At 36.4% G+C, this 14,823-nt stretch overlaps 1 protein-coding gene across 32 annotated transcripts in view; it reads right to left on the bottom strand.

Annotated features, from left to right (window-relative positions):
* The window catches only part of PAK3 (p21 (RAC1) activated kinase 3), a 287,279-nt gene that overhangs the window by 42,124 nt on the left and 230,332 nt on the right, over positions 1 to 14,823 (bottom strand). For all 32 annotated transcript variants that reach the window (XM_035289027.3, XM_035289030.3, XM_054251356.2 and 29 more), the window contains one exon: positions 12,385 to 12,448. In XM_035289027.3, the coding sequence (XP_035144918.1) occupies positions 12,385 to 12,448 (64 nt within the window). The remainder of the gene's footprint in view (positions 1 to 12,384; positions 12,449 to 14,823) is intronic.

Genomic DNA, 14,823 nt, shown 5'->3' with positions numbered 1-14,823 from the left:
TTGATGGGTGCAGCAAACCACCATGGCATGTTATACCTACGTAACAAACCTGCACATTCTGCACATGTATCCCAGAACTTAAAAAAAAAAAGTAAGTGTCATGTAGCACTTTAGGATGTAAGGATGCCAAAACTTCAACTATCAAAGTTAGGGGTTAAAACTCCTAATTCTCTGGTGTATTGGGGCTGGTGTTCTCAAGTGGACAAACTGCCAATTTGATTTTTATGCTAAACATTTAACTACACTGAGCCCTATTATCCCTCCACTGCAGTTATATTAAAGCCAGATTCCTGTAGGAAGTACTTTTTTTTATGATAGAGATTGTTTTTATTTCAAATATCAGTCCCTCAGATAGCACAAAGTAATCATGCGTTGTCAGAACTCAAAGAAAAATAGAGAACATCCAGTTTAACTTTCTCATTACAGAGCAGGAAGGACAGGCCCATAATAACAACAGATTTCTCAATCACTGGGACTCATCATCAATTAAAATGTGGTAAGTACTGCTGGTTTCTTGGCATCACATTAGGTGCTTTATCAACAGACCCTCCCTGACATGGCCAAGCGCTTACTACTCAAATGGAAACACTGGGATCTAGCCTGAAGGGCCCAGAAAGAAACAAACAATTTAAAATTCTGGCTTTTCCTCATAAAACAAGTCAGTTTCATTATCAGGAATCTTCACCAGGTTTTGATGTTTCCCACCAAGAGCCAAAGTCAAGCCATGATCATAAGTAGTTGTAAAAGCAGCAACATGGTAGGACTAATAATTTATATATGTCACTTTGATTTCAGCATGGACATGGATTAGAGGAAAAGAAGGGCAAAGATGTGAGCCTAGGAATAAGCCCATAGACTGGGAAAAAACAAAAAGGGCAAGAGGTCTAGAGGGCTCAATGTTGTCCAAGAAGAGTCTGGTAGGAATAAGATGAGGGAGTCAGAAAGATAGGCAAAATTCCTATTAAGGTTTTACAAGTATAAATCTGGTGCTAATGAGGTCATAGTCAGGGATTAAACCCCATATAGGATGGTTATTTTTCACCTGTACTCCTACTGCTGCTGCTATAGAAAGGCTATTTCACTTATTAAGCCATACTCTCTGCAGCTCTCTGTAAAGGAATGATCTCACTTAATGTCCACCCTGTGCAACTCTATGAGATAAACTCGATTTTCCTCACTTTACAAATGAGAACATTGAAACTAAGAAATGGTAAGTAGGTTGCCCAAGGTTTCACAATCAGCAGCTGAGCTTAAAAATGCATCACTTTGTCTCCACAGCCCATGCTCTTAATCACCATTTCATGTTTTTCTATAGATTCTTAGCATTTTTACATCAGTGCTAAGTGCAAGTGTGGTACTTCCCAAAGCTCATGTTTGTACCCGTTATGCTAAGGTGCCTCCCCAAAATGTTTATCTTGCCTTTAATTTTCTACTCACTTAGCCCACAAGCCATTTAGCTTGTCCCAGGACACGGTATGTTTTATTCCTTCAGTATAACCACACATAGGTTGTTGTTTTGTTTGCTGACTCAATTAAGATTGGTCATGTGGCTGCAAATGAACTAGGGTTAGTTTTTTGGAATAGACTATCTTTTGCTGAGTATTTAAAAAGTTACTACTTGTAGGCTCCTATCTAGATATTGTCCCACTATATTAACTACCATATAGTTGCTTATTGTCTAGATAGGATATTGTCTTACTAACTACCGTATAGTTACTTGTTTTGTTGAGAGATGTGTCGTTTAGGGCTCAGGAATGGTGTTACGATTACATGCAATAACTTTTCCAATGAGAGTTTTGGTGTTGTCATTTGTGGTAATTTACCTCTAAAAAATCCATCTCTAAATTTGAAATAAAATTATGTAAAAATCATGTTATCTCAGAACTGCTCTAAGTATACAGAATGTAGCTGAGGCCAGATGGTACAGTCTTTAATTACTAAGATTATAAATCAGAACAGGGAATTTTCTGTTCTTTAGCTAGGGCATGACTTTTCTCAGAGTATTCATGGTCATCTAATTTTAAATAGAACTGTAACACATTATGGGTGTGGAGCCAGGGAGCTCAGTGGGTTATAGTCCAGTGATAATGAGGCCACAATTACAAGGCTTAATCCCTGGAAAGGCCATATAACTCTCGGCTACTCACTCCAACATTAAGTCTAAGCAGCTGCTTCACAGTGTGTGCTATGGGTTTCAAGAGGGCTTGGACAGGAAAGGGGGGCAGGTGGCTTAAAACAAGCTCATTACTATGGTTGGAAAAAACAACTAACATGCAAACTCTGCTAATGGTGTTTGATTGACTGGCATCATTCTTTACAAGGGATAGCATACAACATAGTGCACTTAAGAGCATTAAGTGGAACAAAGAGCATCTTCCATTGCTCCATAAACATTGTTCTTCACAAATGCTAATGTATTTCCAATCTCCTACATCACAAAGCCTTTTATAAAGCTCAGACTACATCTACTTAGTGCTTCATAGCAGTGTTCTACCTTGTGTGGCCCAAAATAAATTGATGAAAAGCCAAATACTTTTGGAGTGGGTGGTCCTACCCAACGAATCACTTCCATAAGCACACTAGACACCACTGTTGCCCGTAGTTTCCTGAACAACCGCCCCCCAAAAAATGTGAGAGGTTTTATTCTCAGCTCTCTGAGTTCTATGCTATACACTGCTTTGTCAGGTTCTCTAAACCACATTGTTATTCATCAGGTCTTTTAAGAAGTTAAGTTTCAATGCTATTCATCTTCACAGTGAGACTTTCATGTTAGAGTAAGAAGAAAGGGGCTTCTCACTGAGCAGCAGAGATAAGTCTGAAAAATACCTAACATTATATATTTAGTTTCTGAAGTCTTAAAACTAAAACTAATTTAGAGATACAAGGACTGAGGGCTTGATTACACATGAGCTAGTAGTAAATAAAATTCGTTTGCAATTATTGATGAATTGAGCATATCATTATTCTATATAATGATATGATTGGCAAAGATCCAGATGTTAGACAAAATTCCTTTGGCCAGATGCATATCTACGCGTAAGAGAAAAATGATTTCAAGAAATGCTGTCATTGTCACTTTCTTTCAAACATAGCTGGATAGCTAATCTAATATATGGAGAGATATAACATGTAATGAAGATACGTTGGTATCATAAAGACATGGACTACATTGGCTAATGAATTCTTCAGGACAGCCTTTTGTTTTGCCACATGCTTTCTTGTTAGAGTTCCTTTCTTATTTATTTTCCTTTCAAAAAAGGTCAGTGTGGGAGTGTTTCTATTATAGTAATATAATCCCAAATAAATGAATACAACTGTGTTGGCAAAGGTGTGGGCAACCAGCACTCTCATACATTGTTGATGGTGTGTTAAATAAAAAAAACCTCTATGGAGGGTAACTCAGAAAAAAAATGCACATATCCTTTTACATAACAATATCACTGTTAGGAATTTATTCTAATGATAAATTTGTATAAAATGGTTTATTTGTAAGGCTCTGCACTGAAGTCTTGTTTATAATAGCAAAACATCAAAAACAAATTAAATATCTATATCCATTGATGCCTAGTTCAATAAATTATGGTATATTCAAACAACAAATACTGTGTATCTGTTTAAAAAGTATGAGGTACAAATATAGAACCATCTCTAAAACACAGAAACAGAAAAGCAGATATATAGTATGTTACCATTTGTGCTAAAAATATACCTACAACAAACACACACACATGCACAGACATACACCATGTATACCCAAATACAAGATAAGGGTTTTTCTCCCTAATTTTTCCTCATTAAAATGGAGCTGCCTTATATTCAAATTCTTATAAAAATCTTTCATGTAATTGGTACTTGTCCATATTCATTTATTTTTAACTATAAAATAGAGTTCAGAAAGGACATATTAGGTTGATATCTTCTCAATTAATGCTGCTTTTGAATGCTCATAGAGAGCGCCTGCCAGAATTACAAAGAAAGGATGTGAACAAGTTATTTCGGAGGGTATGCCTGCATAACTGCAAATGCTGGATGTCATAAGCTATTACAAGACCTCTGTCAAAACTTAGCCAAAGATGGAACAGTTTGACCACCATAAACAATAGTGAATGCAACTCAGTGAAACATATTGAACATGTAAAATTTTAAGACTTTATAAAGATATTTAATAAAATTCCCCTACTAAAAAATCAAAATGCCCCTTATTGAACACTTTTGTAAGAAATTCTGTGCTAATTCTTTACACTGATATTTTGGCATTTTAAAAATCAAGCATTTGGCCAGGCGTGGTGGCTCTCACATGTAATCCCAGCACTTTAGGAGGCTGAGGTGGGTGGATCACTTGAGGTCAGGAGTTCAAATCCAGCCTGGCCAACATGGTGAAATCCTGTCCCTACTAAAAATACAAAATTAGTTGGGAATGGTAACACATGCTTGTAATCCCAGTTACTGGGGAGGCTGAGGCAGAAGAATCCCTTGAATTCTGGAGATGGAAGTTGCAGTGAGCTGAGATGGCACCATTGCACTCCAGCTTAGGTGACAGAGTGAGACTCCATCTCAGGGAAAAAAAAAAAAAAGAAAAACTTAAGCATTTATTTTGACTTTCCTATATGAACTGTATTTCAGGATAACCAGAGTCTTAGCTGATGAGGTAAAATTCTTTTCAACAAAAGCATTCTAGTTAAGAAGTGTGAAAAAAATTACAGACTTAGAAAATCACTATTCTGTCCCTAATGAAATAATTGATTTGAACAAAAACCATCAATAGATGAAATCATCTGATGAAAAGCTGATGGAAAATTTTACATAGGAGGAGACAGACAGTCACCCATTGAATTTTCTGATCAATCTACTTATTTCTAAACTATGGGACAATCAGATAGTGTGTGTATCCTGGTGTGGTGTGCAATATGAAACATACAGTACCACCTATGAATAAATGTTGCAAAACTTTAACCTGAATCTAAGCCTCTACAGATAACTTCCAATTATAGGAAATACAAGGAATCGCCGGCACAGTGGCTCACACCTATAATCCCAGCACATTGGGAGGCCGAGGCGGGTGGATCACTAGGTCAAGAGATCGAGACCATCCTGATCAACATGGTGAAACCCCATCTCTACTAAAAATACAAAAATTAGCTGAGCATGGTGGTGAGCGCCTGGAGTCCCAGCTACTCGGGAGGCTGAGGCAGGAGAATTGCCTGAACCCAGGAGGCGGAGGTTGTGGTGAGCCGAGATCGCGCCATTGCATTCCAGCCTGGGTAATAAGAGTGAAACTCTGTCTCAAAAAAAAAAAAAAAAAAAAGAAAAGAAAAAGAAAGAAAGAAAGAAAGGAAGGAAGGAAGGAAGGAAGGAACGAAGGAAGGAAAGAAAAGAAAGGAAAATACAAGGAATCAAGGAGCAAGTTAAACGACAGCAAATGAAACTAACAGACAAATCCAGAAAGTGCCGCATTTTACAAGACAACAACTAGTTTCTTCAACAAGATAATGATAGTGGAAAAAAAGGAGCCTGCTTCAGAGAATATAGACATAAGATACACAACAAATGCAATGTATAGATCTCCTTTGAATGTTGATTTGAACAAATTAATTATAAAAATAGCATTTTGTGACAAGTGGAGAATTCTGATTATAGATTGGGAGTTAGATGACATAAAGCAATTGTCAATTGTTTGTAGATGTTATAATGGCATTGTGATTTTACTAAAAATTGTTGAAAAATGTTTAATCTGAGTGATAAGAATATAGAAGTTCCTGTGTTATGTTCCTACTTGTGTAAGTATGACAATGTGTAATAGAAATTTTTAAAAGTCATATAGTAAATAGTAGATACATGTTGTGAAAGCCTAAATATACATCTACAGGACAAATTCAGAAAACAAAAAAATCTTAATGTTATATAAATGGGTAATTGTGACTAGGAATAAATATCCAGGAACAGAATTCTATGTGGGTTCAAAATCTCAATGATCTTAGATGGAAGTCAGGCAATATATTTGAATAACTGCTGAAGACTCAAAAATAATCTCTAGTAATTACAAAAAGAATGACACATAAGGAGATTTTGAATTATATCATTCATAAAATATGAGAGTAGAAAAATATCTACAAAATAATAGTTTATAAAATATGTGGTTTTAAATATGTAAATGAAAGTAAATAACAAATTAAACATCGTAATAGACTTTCAGCCATATATACATACATATATACATTTAACAGTTTATATCTTATTGCATTATCTTATATTTGAGCGTATATGCTGGGGCAGTGATGCAGTCCTTAGAGACACCAAAGTGAATGAAACCTACAGTCTGAAATAAGTACTCGTTCAAACAAAACTTCCCATAACCCCCTACTCGCTAAATTCCTATACCCTCTAAAGTCACTCTCAAGTGTAACCTCCTCTAGGAATCCATCATACCCCCTCTTTGGCTGTAAATAATTTGTCCCTCCTCTCTGTCCACAGAGCTTTTTGTAATTTCATCACAATACTTATTATATTCTGTTCTATATGACAGCAAGATATGAATGTGTCTTTCATCCCTAATAATAACTAGCATTTGCTGAGCAATTAAGTGCGTGCCATGTACTGTGCTAAGGACTTTAAGTGCCTTCTCTTAGTTGTTTTTACAACCTTATGAGATGTGTGCATTCTACTTACTATGAATGAGAAAACTGATGGTTAAAGAAATTAAATAATTTATCTACAGCCCTGAGTTCAGAATCCTCTTTCCTTTTCTTCAAGTTTTTCAAAAATTCTCCCTTTATTTCTCTACATTCCTCAAAGTTTCAAGCAATTTTACATGTCTAGACAAGCTACAATATAAGTGGTGAATACATGCTGGCACAGATATAATCTGTAGGATTCAGAAAAACAAAAGACAGAAAAGGTCAACTAGGACCAGGGCAGCCAAAGAAGCATTCATGTGAGAGATAACAGTGAAGATGTGTGTAAATAAAATATAGGAGAAAGGTACATTATTGGGGGCAGGTGTTTGTCTTATTTCTTGATAAAACTCTTCTTTTCTCCCTGTCAAATACTCAGAGGGACAACAAATATAAAGGTCACTGTGAACTCCCAGAACCTGATTCTTAACTGTAACTCTAATGTAACTCTACATCACACATAGTAGGCACTCATTAAAGGTTCACTGATGTTAAAAAGTTACCTGTTAAACTGGATCCTCTGGGCTCCTTCCTCAAAAATATTTTTCTGCTATACTGTTGAAAAGACAATATGAACCTGAAAAAGAAAAAGGGGCTCAAGCCTGTAATCCCAGCACTTTGGGAGTCCGAGGCGGGTGGATCACGAGGTCAAGAGATCTAGACCATCCTGGTCAAAATGGTGAAACCCCATCTCTACTAAAGATACAAAAAATTAGCTGGGCATGGTGGCACATGCCTGTAATCCCAGCTACTCAGGAGGCTGAGGCAGGAGAACTGCCTGAACCCAGGAGGCGGAGGTTGCAGTGAGCCGAGATTGCGCCATTGCACACCAGCCTGGGCAACAAAAGTGAAACTCCATCTCGGGGAAAAAAAAAAAAAGAAGAAAAAGGGCCTGTTTTTCAGAGCATTCGCATTTAAGGAAAGATCCTAACATGAATTCAAATACATTAATGAGAAATCTGTGAAGACAGCTTCCAACGTTAGTTTAATTCAGCCCTCTGTTACATAGCTATTGCTTATTCAGGAATTACACAGGGTTGCCAAGGATAGCCACTAACTAAAAATAAATATTTGATTTTGTTGTCTCACTCTACCTCATTTATTAAACAATTTATTTTATATAAGTATTCTAGAAAGTGAAGATTCTCAAGTCCGTACCAGATATATTTCTGACAAACTCATGTTGTTAATGATACTTTTGGGGTACCTGACATTTTTTCTTTCTTTCCTTATTTTTTTTAACTTTGCATAAATTTGCTCAAAATGTCTGGATTTGGTGGCCAATTATAGAAGATTTTTCACAGCAAACCCAGTGAAACAATGTCATTTTTAGCCTTCAACTCACAGCTATGGCCTCAAATGATTAGACATGTGATTCTGAACTTGATTTACGGAAGATGGAGCCCAATTCTCTGGCCCCAGGCCTGAATGCTGGGATGGCAGAAACCCATGCTGGAGAAAAATTTAGTTTACCAAGTAAATCAGGGTGATTACTGGAGAAGCTCTTCTCAAATCCAGTTCCTGAAAATGAGTGAACTGTTGTGCTCTTTGGAGCTGAGAATAGAATACTGGGGCTGATTATCCCTAACACCAAATGATTACTGACAACAATTTTGCATGTCACTATAATAACAGGTAAGGCAAAAGCAATTAAAAACACAGATTTCATTTTAAAACTCCACATATTAAGAGTAGAGACTAGTTTATATAACTTAGGACAGTAATTCATGAAAAAATCAGCTGTAAGCCACTTAAGTTAAAAGAAAGTTAATATTAAGTGAGATGTGGGTTTATTTGCTTTTGGTCCAGAAAGAAAGAAATGAATATTTTGTTTATTTACCTTAACAATTAAGAACTGAGAGAAAACAATCTGCTAAGATCAAACAATAAAATTAGTGAATTAAATGATAAAATCATAGTAAATAGATTTAAGCTAGTAGGTTATATCTTAAATACATCTTGATTTTATTTCATCATGACCGTTTGGGTTGTGGGGTGTGTGTGAAAATGGGCAGTAGAATGTGAGGCCAACATGCATGAAGAAGACAGATGTCAGCACACACAAATATCCAGAGAATAAAGGAATCACATGTGGTGAGGCCAACCAAGTCATTGTGAAAGGCAAAGATATAAAGACACATTAAGGAAAAACAGGGAAAGACAGACACAGGAGTAGCAAGATAGACATGTATATCCACATGTAAATACACAGGACAGAGGAAAGGGACAGCTAAAAAGACAAACATTTTCTTTTTTTCAAAAAAAATTTACTTTAAGTTCCGGGTTACAGATGAAGAACGTGCAGGTTTGTTACATAGGTATACGTGTGCCATGGTGGTTTGCTGCACCTATCAACTCGTCATCTAGCTTTTAACCCCTGCATGCAATTAGCTGTTTGTCCTAATATTCTCACTTTCCCTCATCCCCCCAATCCCCATCTGGCCCTTCCCGGGAGTGTGTTGCTCTCCTCCATGTCCATATATTCTCATTGTTCAATGCTCACTTATGAATAAGAAGAGGCAGTGGAAAGACAAACATTTTCATTAGCTCAACAAATATTTACTGAGGCAAAAACAGACCCAAAAAGATAGATTTGGCAGACAACTTTGTAGTTCTTTGTAGCCGGCCAAAGTGAACCCAGCTGCTGGCCATAACTGCACAGAATTGTTTTAGAGGGCCTACTAAGTACAAAAGCACTGTACTAAACACTAACAAAGACCAAAGTAGGAATAAAATAAACTCCCTACCCTCTAAGGACTTATTAAAAAGCCATGTTGGGCCTATGAGTATCTGCTACTTTATCATTCTTTAAAATGATGAACTTGCTGGGAATTTAAAATAGACCTTTCTGCAGTGGTAAGCAGGATTTATGCTTTGATTTTTCATTTTAGATTATGAAGACTATACAAAGAGACTCAGAGATAGAAAACTTTCCTTCTCATCTTTAAAAGTAACAGGCATAAATAATAGCCAAGAGAGGAAATCTCTCTGTTACACAAGGTTGCTTGGTGGCCTGATCTTTGTTCTTGGCAAAATCAGTCTTGTTTCATTACCTAGTATCTGGGAGATATCTGAAACCATTTTGTATTTTTTTTCCTTTTAAAATTCAGTGTTATTTTTGGCTCAGTTGTCTTTTAGTTGGAACAATCAAAACAAAATGATAACACTTCCCACTCTCCAAAAAACAACCACAGAAAACCACTTTACAAATTCATAAACAAATAATTCCCAATTTAAGGCTACAAATAGAAATTACTGCCTATTAGAAATATAACATGAGCCATGAGCCATATTTTAAATTTCTTAGAGCTACATATTTAAAGGTTTTTAAAAGGTTAATTTTCATAATATATTTTCTTTAATCCAATGTATGGCAAAATATCTCAACATGTAATCAATAAAAAGTGTATTAATTAGATATTTTACATTCTTTTTTTCACACTAAGGTTTTGAAACCATGTGTACATTTTACACTTACAGTACATCTCCATTTGGACTGGTCACATTTCAAGTGCTCAGTGGCCAAATGTGGTTACCGGCCACCATACTGGACAACAATGATTTGGAGTGATACTTCTAAGTGGACTGAACATCCCTTCCCTTCCTATTGTTAGCTCTACCAGAGACTCAACCAGATGAAAATAAAATCTTAAAGTCAACTTTTGTTTTTTGAGTCCCCTTAATACATAACACTGTGTTTTTGCAATCTGCCTGGTGGCATTTAACCTTTACGCATGGAGAAGGAGAGTTGAGGTTGATATATGCACTTGGGAAGGTATAGCTTTCTTACTTAAGCAAAACAAACAGTCCACCGGAGGTAGACAGGGAAAATTTCCAGTGGGAAATAATGGCTGTAGAAGCCAGCCCTGCTCTGTACTTGGGTGAATTGAGTAAGCTTGCGTCAAGGTTCTTCTGGTACCCTGTATTTTCCTGTCAAGCCCTCAAGTAAGTTCCTTGAGGGCTCACACCATCATTACCCATCTCTGTCTCTCTAGCACTTAGCATAGTGCCTGGAACATAGTTGGTGTTTAAGAAATATCTGCTAAACAAATAAATGATTTCACATAAATTCAGTTTCTTATGTGCACTAGCCACATCCCAAGTGCCCCATAGCCACACGTAGCCAGTGGCTACCATGTTGGACAGCACAGATATAGGACATCTCTATCATCACAGTAAGTTCTGTTGCTTATCACTGTTTTAGAACAATGAGTAGAAATATTAATTTGACCCATTTGGTGACAGGGAGCTTCTAGAGATCACAAAACTCTTCATTTTTTGTGAGCAAGTGAGAATACCAGTGATATTAAATAAGAAAGAAAGAAGCAAAAGCAATAATAGGTACATATTTTAGCCTACTGGAAAGTTCAAATACAATGTCATTACGGTTTTGACTGGAAAAATATACTTGGCCGTGCATTTCTTCCTGAGTTTCTTTTTCCCTTAGAGTCTTCTCATCTTGATTCTCACCAGGCACAATTTCCACGAGTGCCTCACCTATTCTCTAGCCCAAATGTATAATGAATGCTTTCCCTTATTTCCTGAGATATACAGGCAATTTCAAAAGAAACTTTAGTACAAAAGCTAGGGGGATAAACAAAGAAAACATAAAATTATGAAAAATAGTCAAGCTTATATATGACATATATATTTTTAAAGCTAAGTACTCCAGGAAAAGCAATGAGGTTCTTAAAGAAATTCTACCTTCTCTTACCCTAAATAATTAGATTCTAATGGCTGATGGGCTAGCACAATTTTGCAAGTATACTGGATGTAACCCTTTATTTTCAGCCCCTTGTCTCAGCCAGAAGTCTGAGGTGCCTCTTGATTTCTGACATACAGTAGTTGGTATGCCTGAATATACATCGCACTCCTCATTTAAGGATGTCCCTTAAGATTCCACTTTCCTTTAAATAAAACTTCGCCCTGTCACAAATGTGGTTGCCTGCTCAGACCCACCTGCCTAGTTTCATGCTGAGGCCTGAGAGACATGCATAATTACAGTTGACTTGCAGAAATGGTGACTTCTGCTTTCAGCTTTAGTGAATAATTTAATGCAATGGTTCCCATGTCTTGCTGATTATCAGGATTATCTGAGGAACTTTTGCAAAGTTCAGATCACTCAACCCCACTCCAGACTTCTAAATCAAATCTTTGGCAGTGGAGCCTGGGATTCTTTATCTTTAACAAGTATACTAACTGAAAATGATGCACTAGGTCTCATTTAGGGATTATTGTCTGTTTCCTCCATACTCAGGCAACTCTGCTTACCTCCGGATCATTCCATAAGGACGTTCCCCACCCTCAGTTTGTCATTTTACATTCTGACAATAAAACAGAATCTTATTCATACCATCCATGTAACTGAAGGGGGAAATGGGATAAAAGGGGTTTTTATGTAAGCTAGAAATTTCCATAATCCTACTGCTTTTTCTAGAGAAATCTGTTTGAATCTTTTAACTACATCGGATCGAAATGTCCCCACAGAAGTTACTATCAGCCCAACAATAATGAAAATTTCAGCAGGATGTGCTCCTAGGTTAATGAACAGTCAGCCCTCCAGCTGAAAGGCCAACACTGAGAATGCAAGACACAAATATAATCCACGAAATAAGAAGCATAATTTACCAGAAACCCAAGCTCTTACTGAATTTTAATATTAATGTATGTTGTTCATACACATCTTTTTATATTTCAAATAACAATCACTTACCCTTGACCAATTTTTTCAAATCTTGTGTATTTTTTCTTTGGGTCCCCAACACTCACAATGCTTCCTAAGAGATGGGTGGGGAGAGAAGGAGAGAGGAGGAGGCGTAGGGGAAAGAGAGAGAGAGAGAGAGAGAGAGAGAGAAAGAAATGGAAATTGATTGACTGTTTTTAAAAATTTAATAATGAAAATTAAGATGCCAGAGTCAGTGACAAATAAAACATTAGACAAATACTCCCATGTGATTTCTATAATTTATATAGAAATGATACTTTCTATTTATTAAAATAACAATAGTTTTATATTAATTAAAGTAGTAATATAACCCATTTTGCTTATATCCTATAAAAAGTTCTCATGATATTATATATTAGGAGATTAAAAAAACGCCTAAGACAGGGATGGAGCTGGAGGCCATAATCCTAAGCAAACCAATGCAAGAAAAGAAAACCAAATACTGCATGTTGTCACTTATAAGTGGGAGCTAAACACTGAATACACACAAGTGTAAAGATAGGAACAATAAACACTGGGGATCACTAGACAGGGGAGGATGGGAAGGAGAGCTGAAGAAATACCTATTGGGTCCTATGCTTCCTGCCTGGGTGAAGGCATCATTAGAAATCCAAGCCTCAGCATCACACAATTTACCCATGTAACAAACCTGCATGTGTACCCTTTATAACAAAAGTTGAAGTTAAATAAAATACAAAAAAGTTCTCAGCCTCACAATATTCCAGAAAATACACACTAAAACCAGAATGAGTTCACACTACAGACCTATCAGAGTGGCTAAAATTAAAAAGGTTGTCAATATCAAATGCTATTAATGATGTAAAGCAAGTGGAACCCTTGTTCACTGATACTGGGTACATAAATTGGTATAATAGCTAAAAATAAAGTCTAAGAACTTATCCACACTAAGTAAAATCACTATCTTCTCTGAATTGAACTTAAGCACTACACTACATCTAATTCTGCTGGACAGATATCTATAGAGTAATTACTATGTACCTAGTACAGTGCTAAGGGTGTGGGGATGGAAATGAGTCTAATGAAGAACAAAGTTTGATCATAAAGTAATGATACCCATGTGTTTTTAAAAGTACTTCTGAAACTAGGACACTGCTAGTTCTCAGAACTGACATATGATTTACATAATAAAGTTCAACCACGTAGAGTGTACAATTGAATGTTTTTAACATATTTATTGTGTGTGTAAATGTCATCATGATCTAATTGTAGACTATTTTCATTATTCCAGAAAGAAACCTTGTACCGGTTACCTGTTAGCAGTTACTTCCCATCCTCCTTTAGCTTCCCCAAACATACCTAGGCAACGACTAATCTACTTTCTGTTTCTATAGATTGCTCCAAACATTTCTTAGTAAATTTATAAGCTACATAAAGAAACCGTTAATTTATCATGTTTGGCTCTTTCAAAATGTTAGTTTTGCTATTTCAAAAAATCCAATCCATCACTGAGAGGATGAATACTTGCTGTCACTCAGAATAAATACCACAGAAGTAGGACTGACTCTTCAATGCAGTGTTCAAATATACCCAGAAAAAACTTGCGGTTATAAAACCATCATGGGAATAAGGGTGTAGCTTTTCAAGGGTAGTACTCTAAAGGGCATCATTTATTTGGATGCCTCTGGCCCTCCTTTCTTTTTGGAAGCAAACATGTCAGTATTATTATCTTTGAGTTATATCTTACTAACACATGGTACAAAGAAGTGTTCAGTTGGTAAGACGAGATTTTCACATATGAACTAATCAAGAGAAGATCTGTAGCTTCTACCTTCTAGTTGTCACTCTTATTCATACTCTTCTCTCTATGCCCATGGCCACTGCTATTGTTCAGGCCTTCAATACCTCTTATCCAAACAACTGTGCCAGTCATAACCTACTTAGGGATTCTGCTTTCTCTAGTTCCTCTTACTCCATGCCTTTGGAAAAGGGAACCATATTATTCTTAAAAAATGAGACTGTCCTGGACAGACTAAGATGTACAATAATCCTATATCAGAGTGATTTTGCTCCACTGTTCATAATTCCTCAAATGCTCCTTTCCACTACAGGATCAAATCCAAATTCTGTAGTTAGACAGAGAAGTCCCTTCACCATTCAGCATCACCTGGATTCTATGTAACCAGTCCAGCTTTATATTCTTCTTCTTTTTCTTCACCCTTACTACTTTATATCTTAGTAATGTTATCACTCTCTAGTGCTTAGGTCTTTGCACTTTGTATTCCCCCTTTCCCTTTCCTATCTAACCCATGAATTCTTATTTACCATTTCAATAAAATCTCAAATTATCCAGCTTCTCTGATCCTTCTACTGAGATTTACATGCTGCTTCTTGAGGGCAGGAACTTTGTCTTTTCATCCCTGTAACTTTGGAGCCTAGAACAGTGGCTGACACTAAACAAATGTTTGT

Source organism: Callithrix jacchus, chromosome X (genome assembly GCF_049354715.1).
Source record: "Callithrix jacchus isolate 240 chromosome X, calJac240_pri, whole genome shotgun sequence".
Classification (NCBI taxonomy): Eukaryota; Metazoa; Chordata; class Mammalia; order Primates; family Cebidae; genus Callithrix; species Callithrix jacchus.
Note: the sequence above shows the minus strand (reverse complement) of the source record. Positions and strands in the feature narration are given on the sequence as shown.